At 40.7% G+C, this 20390-nt stretch overlaps 1 protein-coding gene across 2 annotated transcripts in view; it reads right to left on the reverse strand.

Moving 5' to 3' along the window:
- The window catches only part of ETFQO (electron-transfer flavoprotein:ubiquinone oxidoreductase), a 428724-nt gene that overhangs the window by 316029 nt on the left and 92305 nt on the right, over positions 1–20390 (reverse strand). For both annotated transcript variants that reach the window (XM_089421080.1, XM_089421077.1), the window contains exon 2: positions 18916–18992. In XM_089421080.1, coding sequence (XP_089277206.1) covers positions 18916–18992 — 77 coding nt within the window. The remainder of the gene's footprint in view (positions 1–18915; positions 18993–20390) is intronic.

A 20390-nucleotide genomic window follows, 5' to 3' on the forward strand; every position in this document is an offset into this window, starting at 1 on the left:
ACCGAGATCAAGAACGATCTCCTATCTATTGGAGAGACTATTACTGACAGAGAAATGGCACTCACAACTCTTGGAGGATTACCATCTGAATGGTACGTGTTTAGGACTACTCTTCTGAACAATAATGTAATTCCTGGTTTCGAGGAATTAATGGCTAGATGCATTCAAGAAGAAACAAGGGTATAAGAGCAAGAAATGCCCTTGCCTAAAGGTCCTGCGTTTTTTTCTTCTCATGCTAAGAAAAGAAATAATTATGGGTCTAAATCGAAAAGGAAGGCTGGACCTAAGGGTGGAAGAAAAGGACGATGTTACATTTGCAATAAAGCAGGTCACTATGCAAAGGAATGCCTTGATAGAAAGGACTCTCACCATGACGATGATCAAAATCCCTCTCATGGTAATCGAAGGAATGGAAAATTCAATGGCAAAGGTAAAAGGAATGTTGGAAATCAAGGAAGAGGGCAACCATTCAAGAAGGCTAGAAATTCCAGATATGAACCTAACATTGTTGACAATAAGCAGGCTGAATATTATCTACCAATTGCTCTATCTACCTCCGCTCCTTCGAACTCAATGGGAATTTGGCTCATTGATAGTGGTGCCTCAAGACACTTCACTGGTTACAAAGTACTCCATAATCTGGTAGAGAAAGAAACTAACCTAGAAATTGTCCTTGGAGATGTCATGAAATACCCCGTGAAAGGTGTAGGCAATGTTTCTCTCAAATTGAATCAAGGTAATGCGATCCACTTACAAGACGTAATATATGTACCTGATCTCAAAAAGAACCTAGTATCCATCTCGGCAATGGAAGACAAAGGCTACAAGGTAACCTTCAGCGATGGCAAGGTGCGTATATGGAGAAATAATGTTAAAGATGCTTTCACTCTTGGGTTTCTAGTTGATTCTTTATATCAGGTCGGTGGAAGTCCACTAGGTGTCATGTCTTGTGACACAACTCTTCAATCCGAACTTTGGCATCAGAGGTCTGCCCACCTTCATTACAAAGCTCTACCCGAAGTAAGACAGATGGTAACAGGGATGCTCGAATTCCAAGTAGAGAAAGAAGGTGTATGTCCGAGACGTGCCGAAGGAAAGCTCAAAAGGAGACCATTCTCCTCAAGTCAAAGCAAGACCTCCGATATATTACAACTAGTTCACTCGGACATATCTGGTATGATGCCTGTGAACTCCTTGGGAGGATATTCATATTATCTTACTTTTACAGATGACTATTCTCAAAAGACCTGGATATACTTTTTGAAAAAGAAGGATGAAGTGTTCTCTTGGTTTCGACACTTCAAAGCCCTGATCGAGAATCAAACCGAAAAGAAGATCAAGATCTTAAGAACTGATAATGGCACTGAATATGAATCTAATGAGTTCCATGATTTTTGTAAAGAGGTTGGCATCAAGAGGGGGACTACTACACCATATACCCCTGAACAGAATGGTGTGGCAGAAAGGAAGAACCGCACGGTTATGGAAGCTGTCCGGGCCACGCTACATGATCAAAGACTTCTGAAGTTTCTATGGGCTGAAGCTGCAAACATTGCCGTATATGTACAAAATCGATGCCCTCATCAAGCATTGGGTTCCAAGACTCCTGAAGAAAAGTTCACCGGTAAGAAACCTGATGTTTCTCATTTTAGAATTTTTGGAAGCCTTGTAAATTTTTATGTGCTGAAAGAGAAAAGAAATAAATTGGGTGCATCTGGAAAGAAGGGAATTTTCGTGGGCTATGGTGAAAATACTAAAGGCTATAGAATCTATGTAGCCGATCAAAGGGAAGTCGTAATTAGTCATGATGTCACCTTTGACGAAGATATGGATCTCAGCAAGGTGAACAATCTTCCAACTTTGAGGAGCTCTCAAGAAGCCGACACCAGGGAACCGAAAGAAAAGGATGATGAATCAATGCCTAATTAGAAGAACCCATAGATCCGACTAATCCTCCTCCACATGAGCCTTCCTCTTCTAGGAAGAGGCCTTCATGGCTTAGGGAGCTACTTGATGATGCTGAAGGACATGCTGCACCCCAAGGAACCTTTCATGAAAGTAAGAAACCTAATAGGTATCAGGGATACCTGACCATCATGAGCACGATCATACAAAATGAGCCTTCATCATTCTCAGATGTCGTCAAGCATCAAGTATGGAAGGATGTTATGACCAAAGAATATGAGTCTATTATGAAGAATGATGTCTAGGAAGTAGTTCCCAGACCTCAGGACAAGACAGTTGTTACTTCCAAATGGCTTTACAAGATAAAGCATGCAGCAGATGGAAGTACGGAAAAGTATAAGGCTCATTTTGTTGTTCATGGTTTCTCCCATAAGGAAGGTATAGACTATGATGAGATATTTGCACCTATTGCCAGATATACGACCATCCGCTCGATCATAGCCCTTGCTGCTTCACAAGGATGGAACCTACATCAGATGGATGTCAAGACCGTGTTCTTGCATGGCTCGATCAAAGAAGAGGTATACGTGGAGCAACCAGAAGAATTTGAGATTTATGATCGAAAATCTCATGTATGCAGGTTGAAGAAGGCTCTCTATGGGCTGAAGCAAGCACCCCGAGCATGGTATGAGAGGATCGACAGCTACTTGATGAAGCTGGGATTCACTAGAGTGAATCCGATCCTAACCTTTACTTTAAGGTTGAAGATGATAAACCTCTCATACTAGTGTTGTATGTGGATGGCCTCTTTCTAACAAGTGCAGACCCTCTCATTCTCAAATGTATGAGGGAGTTGGCTTCTGAATTTGAAATGAAGGACCTAGGACTGATGCACTATTTCCTAGGACTTGAAGTGTGGCAGAAGCCAAGGGAAACTTTCCTATCTCAAGGAAAATATGTGCTGAAGATATTGGAAAGATTCGGTATGGTGGACTGCAAGCCTGTGACTACCCCGATGGAGCTTGACTTCAAGAAGTTAAGCAATAGTGCTGTTGGACCTGTTTTATGAAATGCTACTGAGTATCGACAACTCGTCGGAGCATTAATGTTCTTAGTGAACTCCGGTCCAGATATATGCTTCACAATCAACACGTTGAGTCAACATATGGTTGAACCCCACCACATACATTGGATTGGTGCCAAGAATCTGTTGAGATATCTTCGTGGCACTATCACTTATGGGTTAAGATACATTGCCGAAGATGTGAGACTATTTGGATACACAGATGCTGATTGGGCAGGAAATGTGGAGGACCGTAAGAGCACTTCCGGGTGTTGTTTCTCCTTGGGATCTGCTTCGATATCCTGGATGAGCAGGAAGCAGAAGTCGGTGGCCTTGAGCACCGCCAAAGCAGAGTATATTGCTGCCAGCATGGCCTCCTGTGAGGCAGTTTGGTTGCGAAAGCTCTTCAGTGAGCTGTTTGGATTTACATTGGATACCACTGTGATCCTTTGTGACAACCAGAGTGGGATTAGTTTGTCAGAGAATCTCGTATTTCATGATCGCTCCAAGCATATCGATATCAGATACCATTATGTTCGAGATATGGTGCAGCGGGGAGCTATAAGGCTCCAACATATCGGTACAGATAAACAGGTCGCCGACATTCTAACAAAACCCCTTGGGAAAGTAGAACTTCTGACTTTCCGAGAACAACTTGGAGTTGTTCAAAGACCCTCTGATGAGGATCATGTATGATGCATTGGGCTCTAGGAGCTCCAGGGGGGTGCGTTGTGCTTCTTGGAGCAGCATATGACCACAGGATGATTCACTATCCCCTGGTGGTATACATGTGCACCCCATAGTTTTAAAACTCCGACTCCGACTCGGCCGAGGATCGACTCTGACTCCGACTCCAAAACGGTAATGACTCGGCCGGCTCGATTTCAATGACTCGGTCGTTGTAAAAAATACATTAAATATTTATTTTTTTCATAAAAAAACATAATTTTAAAGATTTTCATTCATGTTTCCAAACACACAGCATTATAATATACATGGAAGACAACATATGATCAAAGTAGGCTCATGAACCAATCCATTATATCAAAATGGTACCCAATGGCAATACATAGTCAACTGTCATACATGATCAAAGACTCAAAACAAAAAACACATAACCAAGGAGGCTAGAAATGGCCTCTACAACAAAAGTAAACTGTGACGGTGACCAGACTCCAGTACTAGTACTACTTAGTACTGGCTAGTAGCTACTGCCAGAGGAGCCAAGATCATGTCGATCAATCTCTGAATCATCATCATCAGAGTCAGACAGGGGGCCCCATGGCTCCTCCTCATCATCATCATCTCCAACTGCAACTGTAGAAGTGGTACTACTAGCAGGCTATGCAACTGCAGCAGATGCAAGCTGAGATAGAGTAGATATGCGGCTGCGCTTCTGTCGTGGCTGAGCAGAGGAAGTACCTACAACTGGAGTCCTTGTTGGCTGTGAGACTGAGGCTGGTGGATTGGGATCTGCATTCAACTGAACAGGTTGAAGTTGAACAGCATGTTCAAGTTCAACTGATGTCCCGAAATCTAAATCTAAATCAAGATCCTCATCAGGATCAAACTCTGTTGGACGACTCTCGAGTCTCCACTACCCAATCTGATGTTGGATCAATGTCTTCCAACACAACGGGATCTGAATCAGGTCTTTTGTTCAGCAAATGGTTTGTCTTAGCCGAAGGTTGTATTGGACATAAACTAGATCATTTAATCGTTTTTGATCCAAACCTATGCTGCAGGAAACGTGGGGGGGGGCCGTTTCCGGCTGGAAATCGGTATGAAACGCGGAAACGCATTTGGTACGGCCAAGAAACGCGTTTCCGGCCGTACTGCCACGTTTCCCGAAACAGAAACGTGGCAGTACGGCCGGAAACGCGTTTCCCGGCCGTACAAGCCACGTTTCCCAGTTGTAATGTGTTTTTTTTTTTTTTTTTTTAATTTGTTTTTAAATTTTTTTTAGGTTTCCAGTAAATTCTAGAAGCCTATTCTAAACTTATAAAAGAGAAGTTTGTCTCATTCTCTCATCACACTATTCAGCAAGTCGTTTCTCTTGGAGACTGGCAGTTGTTTCAGCTAGGGTGTTTTGAGCAGTGAGCAAAGTAGATTTCAGCAGCACGAGAAAAAGATTTCAGCAGCAAGAGAAAGAGATTTCAGTAGCAGCAGATTTGGCTCAGCTACAACCATATTTCTCTTCTCTTTTCTAGCATTTCGGGGTAGTTTCAGCCACAAAAAATTAATTTGGGTAAGCCACATTCATTTTGTTAGTTTTTTCTTACTATTTCTTCAATTTTTCTAGGGTTTATGCAGCGAAAAATATGAAAAACGTTTTTTATTTATAGATTTGTTTTTTAAATTTATTTTTGCAGCAGATTTGGCTCAGCTACAGGCATATTTCTCTTCTTTTCTGGCATTTTAGGGTAGTTTCAGCGACAGAAAATTAATTTGGGTAAGCCACATTCATTTCTTAGTTTTTTTTTACTATTTCTTCAATTTTTCTAGGGTTTATACAGCCAAAAATATGAAAAACGTTTTTATTATTTAACTTTTTTATTTACAAATTTTTTTTTTTAATTTTTTTTTGCAGCAATGGCTTCCAGCCAAAGTGCAGCTGCAAGTTCAAGCCCTAGGGCCAACCCAAGGGCTGAATATTATCCTCTTTGGAGGCATGTGACGAAGCTTCAAAGATGTGGAGGTGGTGGCTCATGGGAATGGCGATGCAATCTTTGCAATAATACGTACAAGGGCTCCTACCCAAGAGTGAATGCACATCTATTGCATGGAGGAGGACAAGGGATTTCAGGTTGCACAAAAACATCAGATCCGTTGGCAAGGAGGGCAAAGAGAGCAAGATGAGGCGGATGGTACTAAGAGAAGGCATGATGACCTTACTCAAGCTCCATCTAACATTGAGCCAAGGATTGTAGCTGAAGCAAGAAAGAGGAGAGTTGGTCACGCTCAACAACATGAACAACCAGCACCCAAAAATACCAGAGGCCCAGGGGCATCCCCTTCAGTTCAGGATAGCAGAATTGCTAGATTGGTGAATATGCAAGCAAGAGAAGAATTAATTCCAGAGTGGCTAGGTGCATTTATGCATGTGGTATCCCATTCAATGTTGTTCGCTCTCCTTACTGGCAAGATATGATAAGGGCAGTTAACAAAGCTCCTCAAGGGTACAAGGGGCCCAACTATGAGAAAGTCAGAACCCAGCTTCTCAAAAATGAGAAGGACCTTGTGGAGGACATTTTAGCTCCAATTCGTTCTTCCTGGAGTAGCTCTGGGGTTACCATAGTCTCAGATGGTTGGACAGATATAAGGCGCAGACCATTGATAAATATCATTGCCACTTCCCCCAAAGGAGCAATGTTTATCAAGGCAGAAGACTGCTCAGGAGAGGTGAAAGATGCACAGTACATTGTTGATGTTATTATAAAAGCTATTGAACAAATAGAGCCTAGCAAGGTGGTGCAAGTTATCACGGATAATGCACCGGCTTGCAAAGCTGCAGGTTTAATTATTGAGGGGAGGTATGACCACATCTTTTGGACACCATGCATTGTCCATAATCTGAATCTGATCTTAGAGGAGATCGACAACAAAGTTTCCTAGATAAAGGAACTCACAGGGGATGCAAGGGAGATTATCAAATTCATCACCAACCACCACCAGTCTCAGGCCATATTTCGAGAGTACTCCAAATTGGAGTTGTTAAAAGTTGCTGAGACAAGATATGCCTCAAACTTCGTGATGTTGCGCCGCCTTGTTGAAGTTAAGCATGCATTAGTTTCTATGGTGGTGAGTCAACTTTGGATTGAGTGGAGACAAGCAGATTCAGAGCGGGGATCTATGGTGCGTAGAGTGTGCCTTGATGAGGATTGGTGGAGCAAGGTAGATTTCTTGCTAAAGTTCACAACCCCCGCATTTGAGCTTCTCCGGAGTGCTGACACTGACCAACCTTTCTTGGGAGAGGTATATGATGGCATGGATTCCATGGTTGAGAAAACTATGGAAATCATTTCGCAGGAGTCTCCACAACTTTTGTTTGTTGATGATCATTTTGCTGGTTTGATCAAGAAAATCATTGTTGATAGGTGGAACAATTTCAATACTCCATTGCACACTTTAGCACATGCTTTGAACCCCAAATTTTATGATGAGGAGCTTATTGCTAAAAGCAATGGGAAGAGGAAGGCACCCCATAAGGATAGAGAGGTGGCTACTGGGGTGAAAAAAGCCCTTATGAGAATGTTTCCTTCTCATCTACATAGGGAGGTAAAGGAGGAATTTGCCAGTTTTGTTGCAGGAATAGATGATTATGCAGATATATCAGCTTTGGAGGAGAGAAGCACCATGAATCCAGTTAGGTGGTGGATTTGTCATGGAGCAAATGGTGTACATTTGCAAAACCTTGCCATTCGTATTCTTTCACAAGTGGCAAGCTCTTCATCAGCAAAAAGGAATTGGAGCACTTATGGTTTTATTCATTCTGTGAAGCGCAATAGGTTGGGCTCACAGAAAGCAGAGGATCTTGTTTATGTGCACTCCAACCTTCGCCTTGCATCTCGTAGGGGTCCAAAATACAACAGTGGTCCTTCTAAAGAATGGGATGTGGATGCAAAAAATCCTGATTTTGATCTCTCTCTTGCTGCCCTGAATATTGAGGCCGAATCTGGAAGTGGAATTGGTGCATCATCTTCTTCAGCACTACCATCCACTGTTGAGCATTGTGCTGCTTCTATTTTTGATGAGGATTGTTATGATGAGGATTAGTCTTTTGTGACTTGTCTCTATAGTTCTTGCAGCCTTATAGTCTTTATTGTACTTGCAGCCTCAAATACTAATATAAATAAAGGATGATTTTGAGATTTTGCCCTTGGATATATAATAAAGGTTGCTTTCGGATTTTCCTATATTTTTATTCTCATTATGTGATCATTCATGACTCATGAGTAAATGTGATGTAAATTTAATCTTAATGTTTAAATGTAATAAATTATAATGTATCATTAATGCTTTATGATTGCACATATATATAATAATAATTTTTAAATATTTTTAATATATATATATATATATATATATATATATATTCGTATTTCCCCGTTTCCAAAATTTGGGGAGGTCGCGTTCCGTATCGCTTCCCGTTTCGGAAACTCGTTTCTGTTTCCCCGTTTCGTGCAACTTAGATCCAAACGGTTTCTCTTCTTTGTGTGAATCCTCTCAAAGACAGACCAATCGCGCTCACACCTAGATGCACTGCAAGTTTGACTCAAAATACGAATTGCAAACCTTTGCAATTCAGGACAATGGCCACCAAAGGCCTCCACCATTGTGCTGCAAAAAACATAGGAGTGTAATGAGTTAGCTCAACAAAATTACAAATTATATCTAACTTTCAAATTATAAACGATTTAACAAACTTTAAAAAAAAAATAAAACTATTAAGAATTTGAAAATTGAAATTTTTGTTTACCTGGCTCATCTGCTTCTCTTGCAATTTTTGCTAGGTTCTTCCCAAAGGTACCTGATGCATCGCTGAAGATATTGGCCTGTCGGTGTATCTCCAGCTGATCAGACTCCAATGGGATCATGCAATCAATGCAATCAATCAGTCCATCTCTGACCTCCCCCCTCAAAGCTCCTAACTCAGCTTTATAATGATACCATGGGTTCAAAAAATACCCAGCTGCATGTATAGGGCGATGGAGTTGATTGCTCCATCTTTCATCAATGATTGCCCAAATGGGCCCATACTTTGCCACTCTATCCTTGTATACCGTCTTTATTTGCTCCTTTGCTTGATCCATAGCCTCATAAATGAAGCCCATAGCCAACCTTTCCCCATCCACCAACCGCAACACCTTAACTAGTGGCTCAGCAAGCTTCACAATCTCTGCTGCCTTTCTCCAAAAAGTTTCTTCATAGACTTTCCTTTTCAATTCTTTGCCTTCCGGTTTGTTAGACCAATTGCTTTGATTCCATTCATCACTGGAAAACATCTTTTGCAAGTTTCTATGTTGGGAAAGCATAGATTGCAATGTCAAAAAATGTGTAGCAAATCTAGTGATGGCAAGACTAATAATATCCTTGCCCCCAGTCTGTTTCCTCATGAGGCTCAAAACCAATGTATGATTGTAGATAAATTTTGTTATGCTTTTGGCATGATCTATAGTGTTTTTGACCCAATCTAATTTTCCAATATCCTCAAGCATGAGGTCTATGCAATGTGCAGCGCATGGGGTCCAAAAGATGGTCTTGTGTTTTTCCTCTAACAGTTTACCAGCAAGAACATAGTTAGAGGCATTATCTGTGATGATTTGAACAACATTAGCCACCCCCACCTCCTCAACAACCTAATCCAATAGCTGAAACAACAAGTGGCCATCTTTTACCTTATCAGATGCATCAACTGATTTTAAAAACATGGTTCCCTGTGGGCAGAAGACAAGAAATTTTATGATGGTACAGTTTCTTTGATCAGTCCATCCATCTGACATGATGGTACACCCTGTTCTTGCCCATGAGTCCTTGAACTCTTGCAAATACTCATTAATGGATTGAATTTCTTTCTGCAAACGAAACCCCCTTAGCTCATGCATAGTAGGGCCTTTGAAGCCTTTTCCAGCAGCATGTATGGCATCAAACATAGGCTCATAATATGGTGAACGAGCAGCATTAAAGGGGATATCAGCATCATACCACCATATAGCTATGTACTCACAAGCAGTCTCCCTCAATTCTTTCTTCCAATGGTCATCTAAAGTGGGCTGCATTTGATTTTTACTAACTTCAGGACCATGTGCATCTGATGGAGAGGAGGGAGTGAAATAACTTTTGATAGTCACATCACCCTTTTTCAAATTCATTCTACCCTTTTCCTTATCTTGAACAGAACCAAAAGAGGGAGGAACATATCGAAAAGGGTTGGATGTATCAGTTTGAGGGATAGAGGAAGAACCCTCAAAATCATAATGGGGGTTGGTAGCCATCATTTTTTGTATCTCCCTCTTCCTCCCAATTTCAGCCTGTATGTCTCTTTGCCTAGCCTTATCTTCTTTAAATTTCTCAAAGCTGGCCAACAAATGCTTCCTAATCTCCCCAATTTTTGGTGAGGTACATGGGGTAATTTGGCCTCTAATCCCTGCCAAGTGTTGTTTCAACCTATTAATGCCCCCAGGACCTTCCTTAATTTTCTTATGGAAAAATTTGCATTGCATCTGACTATCAACCATTTCAACATATGCCCAAGCAGGATCTCTTGCTCTAGGTGCCATTTTTTGACTCGGAAATGAAAGCAAACAATCTGAAAATGAAAAAAAAAACATTGATTCAATGTTCATTTATTTGACAAAAAACACTCTCTAAGCTTCCTAGATATGCACCTAAAATTTACTAAGCAAAAACAGATTTATAGAGGTGAAAAAAAATACCTCCAGGCACAAACTACCTCCTCAAGCTTGCTCCAAGAATTAGCTCCTCAATGCTGCTCCAAATGGCTGCCCAAGAAGCTCCTCACTCCAGCTACAATGCTCCTCCAAGACTCCTCACTGCTGCTCCAAAAACAAACTCAAGAACTGCTCACTAACTCTCAAAGAAGACACTCACTCAAATGCATAAGATTGGTGTGAGAGAATGAGAGCACTTGAGTGTGTTAAATAGGGTTTGGGAGGGGAAAATGGACCCCAAATGACATTTAGCAAATTCATATAACTCCTTGGAGTCCAAACCAATCAGAAAACACTTTAAAAATCCATTAAAAAAATATTAAAACGCTATTTAACGTGTTCTGGGCCGACTTTTTGTGACTCGGCCGAGTCATAACGGAAACGGCCGAGTTGGCCGAGTCATGGGTGACTCGGCCAAACGAACCGTTCCAAAGGCCGGGTCATTGCGGAGGGTATTGGCTCGGATCAACTCGGCCGTTTCGGTATCGAAACGGTCGTTTCTTAAAACAATGGTGCACCCCGTCGCGACACTGTAGCAGGATTGGTGTGTTCTCCTGTGAGGCCTGGATTGATGTGTTCTCCATGGCGATTGTAGCAGGATTGATGTGTTCTCCTGTGAAGCCTAGATTGATGTGTTCTCCTGTGAGGCCTGGATTGATGTGTTCTCCATGGCGATTGTAGCAGGATTGATGTGTTCTCCTGTGAGGCCTGGATTGATGTGTTCTCCATGGCGATTGTAGCAGGATTGATGTGTTCTCCTGTGAGGCCTGGATTGATGTGTTCTCCATGGCGATTGTAGCAAGATTGATGTGTTCTCCTGTGAGGCCTGTATTGATGTGTTCTCCATGGCGATTGTAGCAGGATTGATGTGTTCCCCTGTGAGGACAGGATTGATTAGTTCTCCTGTCGAGGCATCCTACCCATGCAGTCTGGGACTCATAGGAAGTACCTCTCATCTGATCAATGAGCAGGGAAATGAAGTTAGGGACCATAGTAGTACCGATGGACGCATCGTTGTATCTACCGTACTCCCTACGCTAAGATGACCTCCATTGATCTGGGATCAATGATACTGGTCTGGGACCAGTGGTAGGAGTTGTACCATACTATGACACTGACTTCGGGTCGGTTGAGACTAGTCTGGGATCAGTGGTACATACTCTTAGACTGACTTCGTGTCAGTGCAGTACTGGTCTGGGACCAGTGAGAGTGGTACATACTATGACACTGACTTCGGGTCGGTTGAGACTGGTCTGGGACTAGTGGTACACTCTCTGAGACTGTGATACTAGTCTGGGACCATAGTTTTAAAACTCCGACTCCGACTCTGACTCCAAAACGGTAATGACTCGGCCGGCTCGATTTCAATGACTCGGTCGTTGTAAAAAATACATTAAATATTTATTTTTTTTATAAAAAAACATAATTTTAAAGATTTTAAACATAATTTTAAAGATTTTCATTCATGTTTCCAAACACACAGCGTTATAATATAGATCGAAGACAACATATGATCAAAGTAGGCTCATGAACCAATCCATTATATCAAAATGGTACCCAATGGCAATACATAGTCAACCGTCATACATGATCAAAGACTCAAAACAAAAAAAACATGACCAAGGAGGCTAGAAATGGCCTCTACAACAAAAGTAAACTGTGACCAAACTCCAGTACTAGTACTACAGCTACTGGCTAGTAGCTACTGCCAGAGGAGCCAAGATCATGTCGATCAATCTCTGGATCATCATCATAGTCAGATAGGGGGCCCCATGGCTCCTCATCATCAGTATCTCCAACTGCAGTTGTAGAAGTGGTACCACTAGCAAGCTGTTCAACTGCAGCAGATGCAAGCTGAGATAAAGTAGATATGCGGCTGCGCTTCTGTCGTGGCTGAGCAGAGGAAGCAGCTACAACTGGAGTCCTTGCTGGCTGTGAGACTGAGGCTGGTGGATTGGGATCTGCATTCAACTAAACAGCATGTTCAAGTTCAACTGATGTCTCAATATCTAAATCTAAATCAAGATCCTCATCAGGATCAAACTCTGCTGGACGACTCTCCACTACCCAATCTGATGTTCGATCAATGTCTTCCAACACAATGGGATCTGAATCAGGTCTTTTGTTCAGCAAATGGTTTCGTCTGAGCCAGAGGTTGTATTGGATATAAACTAGATCATTTAACCATTTTAGATCCAAATGGTTTCTCTTCTTTGTGTTACTTGGGAGCAGGAGCGAAAACGGGAGCGGGAGCGACATTTTCAGAAACTCCTGGTTTGGGAGCGAATCCCAGAGGAGTTCGACAACCAATGTCACTAACATCAAGGTACATAGAGGGATTGGTGCTCTTAATTAAATACGAGTTCCATACCCTAATACATGCCAAAATTCAATGGAAACATTGCAATCCTCCAATTCTGAAATCCTTAAAAACTAATAAGTCTGCTGGATTTTGAATGAAATCTAAAATTCTACTTTCTCCATATGAAATCCAATGAGGCCGAAACCACTCTCAAACATCCTGAGTCATTTCATGGTAATGTTAAAAATTTAAGTAAAAGGATGAAAATGAAGATTAAGGAGAATGTCACTTTTACTTTAAGAATTTAACATTACCATGAAATTTGAATAGCATATCAATAGTAGAGAGCATTTGAGTGTGTTAAATAGGGTTTGGGAGGGGGAAATGGACCCCAAATAACATTTAACTAATTCATAAAACACATCGGAGTTCAAACCAATCAGAAAACACTTCAAAATGTCATTAAAAAAATGTCAAATCGCTATTTTGATGGGGTTACAGGCCACTGGTTATGACTCGGCCGAGTCAATACAGAAACGGCCGAGTTGGCCGAGTCAGCCATGACTCGGCCGAGTCATGGCTGACTCGGCCTACTGAACCATTTCCTCCACCGAGTCACATTTTTTGGCAATGAAACGGATCCACTCAGCCGTTTCCGTTTCGAATCGGCCGAATTTTAAAACTATGTCTGGGACCAGTGGTAGGAGTGGTACTTACCATGAAGCTGACTTCGGGTCGGTTGAGACTGGTCTTGGACCAATGGTACGCACTCTGAGACTAACTTTGAGTCAGTGGAGGATGATACTGGTTTGGGACCAGTGGAGTTGTACTCACTATGACGTTGACTTTGGGTTGGTTGAGACTGGTCTAGGACCAGTGGTACATACTCTGAGACTGACTTTGAGTCAGTATGATACATCCTCGATCATTTCTTCTTCTTCATAATTCGGACAAAAGCAGAGCAGAACAAAGCAAAGCAGAGCAGCGCATAACAGCGCAGAACCGTACAGATCAGTACAAGGCAAAACAAGACAAAGCAAAACAGGCAGAATAGAGCAGAGAAGGGCAAGGGTCAGGCTGTATAGGGCAGTGCATTTGATGGATGAATAGTAACGACCGATAGACAGATCGCAGATGAGGTTCTCCCTAGTTGAGATGGAGTGTTAAAATTGGCAACTAGAGTAAAACTTCATGTGGGTCATCTTATTCATGGCTGATAATATGTACATTAGATTCCTCTCGTCGAGAGGTGTAGGATTGATATAAAGATCATCTGATTCCGATAAGTATTCATTGAGATATGAATTTATTTTGATTATGGAATTATTATCAAGCCAACCTACAACTCATGTAGGCTTAGAAGCCCAACAGTCGCATCTATTCAAACACCAACGTTGTGTATAAATATAGGACTTTTCCTCATTTGGACTCACTCATCTGATCACATCTCTCTCTCTCTACTGCGCAGAAAAGAGTCTCTTCTCTACTGCGCAGAAAAGGGTCTCTCCCTCACACATGTGAAGCCAAAAGCTGTTGAAACTGAAGTTGCAACTGCAGAAGTAAAGTTTGACTTGCTTGGACTAAAAGATCTCCTCATCTGAACTGTGTTGTAGGTTCATCTGAACCTCCTCTAAAAGCCGCAACTTTTGGTCGTGGAATCAAGTCAATCCGACGGACGGTTTGCAAGATATTGACTGCCCTAGTTTGAAGGAAGCTACCGAAACTGAAGCTGCAACTGCAGAAGTAAAGTTTGACCAGTGTGGACTAGAAGATCTCCTCATCTGAACTGCGATGTAGGTTCATCTGAACCTCCTCTGGAAGCCGCAATTTTTGGTGGTGGAATAAAGTCGATCCTACGGTCGGTTTTTGAGATATCGTCTGCCCTAGTTTGATGATGACGCTGCTAATGCTGATGCTGTTGATCTAGGGTTTGCTACTGCTGATATAAATCAGATTTATTGTACTATTTCTCTCTACTGAATTATTGAAGATAAAAGAAGATTTGATCAAAGGGTTTCCCCACACATTGTGGGGTTTGTCCCTGGCTAGCCGCCACATCTTGTGTCTCTTGTCTTGGCTTGTTTTCTGTCGATCGTTTAATGTTATATCTGCACTTTACTTTATGTACATGTGATTGCTAATATGTGGAATATAATAAGAAAAAGAAGTAAACTGTTATAAGCATAGAACATACCATAACTTAACAATATTTGGATTCCTCTCTTCGAGAGGTGTGGCACTGATCTAAAGATCATCCGATTCTGACATGTACAAATGAAGATATGAATTTATTTATGTTTTTGACAAATTGTCAAGGTCGGCAGTAAACTCATGTAGGCTCAGAAGCCCAACAGTCACGTTTATTCATCCTCAACGTTTGCCTATAAATACATGATGCCTCATCCTCATTTGGACATCAATCACCTTCACACATCTCTCTCCCCTCATCCGATTCAGTATGGATTTTTGGGCAGCTTCTCCCTCCACATGTGAGAAGGAAAGGACAGTCATTTTCTGTTTCAACGTTGACCAAGTTTGACCGAAAATTTCAAAGGCTATTTTTGGGCTATGTTGACCTATTTTAATGCGATTTTAGGTGGAGGAATTTTGTCCTTGCATGCCACAGATCTGGGCACAAGAATCGAGGCAATCTGACCTTTTGTTTGACCAGCGTTGACTGTACTAGGGCTAGTCGTAGGGTTGACTTTTGTTGACCAATTTTGACTAGACTTCTTCAGACTATTTTGCGCTGATTAGACTTGTTGTTGGAGGCCAAATTTGACTAGGTTTGACCGCGCTGAATTGAGGAAGAAATCTGCCCTGCTGACCAGCGTTGACTTTTCTAGTTAGGGTTCTTTTGCTACTATTATAAATTACTAGAATTTGTAAATTGTATTATCTCTCTCTGTTGAACTATTGAAGACTAAAGAAGATTTGATCAAGGGTTTGCCCACATTGGGTTTTGTCCCTGGCCGGTGGCGCATCTTGTTTCCTCTTGTCTTGGTTTGTCTTCTACTGTTTATGTTTATGTTCTATCAGCATTTTACTTACATGTTTATGTGATTGCTAAACTGAAATGGATATTGGGCTCATAAAGAAATTGAAGTAAAATTGCCCTAAAGCATAGAACATACCATTGTTGCCTAAATTAACATACTTTATGAGGGTCTTTTGTGGTCTAGAGGATCCAAAACATTTGTTGTTGTAGACTGCTTCTTCGATGTAGATCTTGATCTTTTGCTTTGATAACCTTTGATTTGCTTAGATGCCCTTCTTGAAACTCGATCCTTGAGTGTCTAGTTGATCAAATGCCCTTCTTTTGACTTTTGCACCTTAGCTCTGATACCATGTTGAGAAATCTAGGGCATTAGCATTAGGTGATTTCTCTTCTATTAGTGACTTCTTGTGAATGTTTTTTACATCTTTTGATTAGGATCTTCTTCTTGTTAGATTATTAGTGTTCTTCTTCAGCAAACAATAACCAATACATGAAAATAAATAAACAAGAGACACAGCATGTAGGCTATGAGCCAGGGCCAAAACCTCTCACTCTTTGAGAGGAAAACCCGCACAAATTCTTCTTATAGAGATTCCAATTGACGAATACCAAGACCAAGACCCTTGACCTAGTAGCCTCTCCAAGACCAAGACACAAGTCCTCCATTCTTCTCTCGGTTTCTTTTACTTCAGACTTCGCACCATATGAGATCACTATAGTCATGAGATGACATTGAACTGAAATCACTGTAGGGATACAAACTTCTTCTTCAACAGTAGCACTGAATCATAGCTACACCGAGACCTTCTTCATGAGTGGCACCAAGACCTTCTTCATGAGACAGTGGGGAGACATCACTGTAATATCACCGAAACTTCTCTTGTTGTACCAAGACCGAGATCCACTCTTGACTGTGAGACAATACTGAATTTGTCTGTTGCAATTTAGTACCCTGATATGAGCTCCTTTACCGAAACATTTTTTTGCATTCCTATCCGAGCTTGCTTCTATGTTTTACCTCTGAAAATCTCAGAGATATCCAACCTTCTCACTGTGCCAAAGATCCAAATTGTCTTTTGTTCTACCCATCTGAAATCACAGAGATATGCGAAATATATCCTTCCACTGTTCATGTGAAGTTCTGTTTTCATCACCGAAAAACTTAGAGAAGATATCCAAATTTTGTCTCTGTGAACTGGGCCGAGGTTGCTATTTATAGTGGTTTGTCTCACCTATTAAGCTGACCTGAGTTTGTGAACCGGTGTGTCTCCATAATGTGAGCCGACATGAGTTCCTTTATTCATCTTGAGGCCGACATAGGAAGAGGATTGTGTGCTTGTCGTTGGAGGGCTATTTGGACACATTATAGACTCATATACATTGTTATATCCCCAAGAAGGGTTCTTCATACATGACATAGACTCTTTGACTTTTAATGACCAATCCTAAGGCTTTCAATGGGAGCCATCTAAAACAAAATCACTTGCTCATGAAACCCAAGAAGCAAGGCTTACAAAAATAGTTTTATCTTCTTCATTACATCATTTACAAAAGTCACAATTACATGTCATTATGAAGACCGAACAAAGTTACACTTTTGAGTGTAATTGTAATGTCCCAAACAGGATATTAAATTGATTTCACGGAATTTTAATTCATCCAAAATTTCGCCATAAAATTACTATTCAATTAACAGAAGATTGCCATGTAAAATAAAACAAGAGAATGCATGCAATTCAATCATACAATGAGCAGAAATAATCTCATCTTTCATTATAATAGATAATTGAAAGAGTGTACATGATGATATAGCTGAAATGGCTGAGATAGACAATCTGGTCTGCAAAACTGATCTGCTCTAATGTTGAAACTGTCATCCCAAAATTGAACTGAAATCAATCACTGCACCTGTGAATTCTGGTTGAATCCACCAAGGAGATGAGGTGGGTTTTCGTCCACTCTCACCAAGATCACCCAAGGGTTTCCGTCCTAGGGCTACTGCTGAAGTAGAGAACCGAGTTCTCAAACCTCTCCACAAGAAGAAATCACAAATCCAAGATGTCCTCTAATGGCCTCCTCCTCCTCTTTTTATAGATTTGATGGATCCCTCTAGAAGCTCCTATTTTATTATTACTTTAATCATTTAGCACATTTCCCTTAATTAAAATATTCTTTTTAAGGTGGGAAAATGGTAAATTGGCCACCATGCCGCCTCAAGCCTCTGAAAATCACTTCTATCTATACCATCCTATAGATCTTCTCGTTCCGGTTCCAACAAGCTATTACACTAAGGTGTTTTGCCAAGTATTCCTCCTGAAATGCCACCTTAAGCGTAATTATTTGAGTCAAGCCCATTAATATACCAAGCGGATGCCATCAAACCTCATAAAAACTCCTCAAAACCCCATGAAACACCTCATGGAGCCCCTGGGTCCGCTAATGAAGTAAATATGCACCTGTGACCTGTCTGCCCCAGCCTTGAAAGTCCATCCTAACTATGTCGTGAGGAATACCAGAAAAAGGAACATTACCCTAATGATGGCTAGGGAAAACCCTTACCACAAGAAGACTTGCAGTTCATCTGCTTCTTCTGTCCCCCCATTCTCCTAGAAAGTTTAAGATGAAATATTAATATATGATGCATTATCCAAAAAATGATTATGTATATAGCGAGAAATTATTTTGGATTAAAACTTGAGATGAATCTTTTGCATGCGAATGCAAGTAGAGGCTGATTTTTACATTTTTGGAATGTAAAACATTTCATGTTCTGTAGTTATAGGGTGAACAGCCACCCACAAATTAATAAAAGATAATCCAGCATCTCCATTGGAGCGTGTTAAGATCATTTGTGAGCATATCAGTTGGCATGTATTGAGATCATTTTCCCTTTTTCCAAAAAGCAACTTAATAAAACTCATCAATTCCAAAAATCTATATTCACTTTGAGATCCCAAACTTTAAACTTGGACTGATTTCTCCATGACTTTATATCACCATCACATGTATCCTATCTGAGAAATTATAAATAAACAAGTCCAACATTTACTTGAAAATACATAGAGTATAAAAGAATAAGAGCCATAAGTAGATACAAATACAAGTTGATAGGTTAGTTAAGCACAATATATTGAAATGACCATATATACAACTAGAAATTACAGATTGGCTGGCATCAAAACTATGAACTCCATACCCCTTGTTCCTTCCAGTCTGGGATGAGCTCATTTAAAGAACGAGGTTCAAAAACATTTCCTGACAATATATGTGCACCTGCAAACATACCAACTCATCAAAATTAGTCGAACTCTGCTTAAGCTAAGATTATTAAACACCATGAAGAAAATCTGCAATTATTGTTATGAAGAACATGCTACTGTGTATAAAAGATTATTAGTTAAGCACCGAAAGTTAATATTGCTGCATTGTTGTCTAAGGACTAATTATTGGGACCAACATTAGATCCAGTTGGGATTCTAGGATTTCTTAACTGTGAAAACCATGTGATTCCCCAAAGCAGGTACTTATCTCACATATATGCAAACAAAGAGATATAATAAAATTGTACTAATACAGAATTTTCTGAATGGCAGCTCTTGAGTGGCCATCCTATGAAAACCCTTTACTACATTAAAATCAGACAAGCATGGATCTACATTAACTTTGATGACACTTCAAATAGAAATACTAGCAATGTAAGAGGAAGGGGAATATTTGAAGACAAAGGAAATATAATGTGTTAGAAGACTAATGTTCCTTATATCTGTAGGACATGACATTCAAAAAAAGTCTATATAGATAATTAAACATGTTAACATGCAATGGAACCCTAATCAAGCACTATGGTGTCTGACACAGTGACAATTAAGTCATGCACTGTCTGGGCAGAGAACAAGTCCTGCATCACTTTCAGAGATCATATTGTCAACTCCATAGCTCCCCATAATTCTGAAAGTACTCATCCATGGGTAAGCACTGTTACTTTTGTCTCTCTCAAAAGGTGATATTCAAAATGATTCTTGATATGAGTCAACAGAGGGATGAGTTGATGACACTTCAAAGAGAAATACTGGCATACCAAGGGCCAGCAGATGAGGTGAAAGCAAAGTAAACAGTGTGTTGCAAGACCAACCTTCCTTATATGTGGCACACATTCAAAAAATGATTTTATAGATCTCTATGTAGTTTATCATGGAATGCAACCCTGCTCAAGCACTACATAGTACATTGTACAGTGTCTAGTAACCAATTGTCTGGCAATCAAGTCGGTCATCGTCTAGGAAAGGAACAAGTCCCATATCACTTTTTAAAAGTGAAATGGTGAGCTCCCTGACTTTTCCATAATAGTTATTGCCACAAAATATAGCAGGCCTTGGAGAGGGGTAGCCCACAAGGCTAAAATTAGACCAAGTGACAACAATGGGGTAGTAGCCCACTATCACCACAGCCAAAACCCCCTTTTCTTTACGGATTTTCACCGATAGGAGTCCCAGTATGTGAGAAGGTCACCTGATATATGTATTTAAAGGTTATGGTATAAGGTGACTTAATTAGGCCTTCTACAAGAAAGACACAACAATGGCTCAAGGCTCCAATTTAAAAAAAATCACTTTCTATGTAGAGACCTAGGGAAGGCACTCTATGACCTAGGGTTTGCTTAATTGGTTGAGT

Source organism: Pinus tabuliformis, chromosome 6 (genome assembly GCF_031772625.1).
Source record: "Pinus tabuliformis cultivar Carrire ecotype Pingquan chromosome 6, CPIR1, whole genome shotgun sequence".
Taxonomy (NCBI): Eukaryota; Viridiplantae; Streptophyta; class Pinopsida; order Pinales; family Pinaceae; genus Pinus; species Pinus tabuliformis.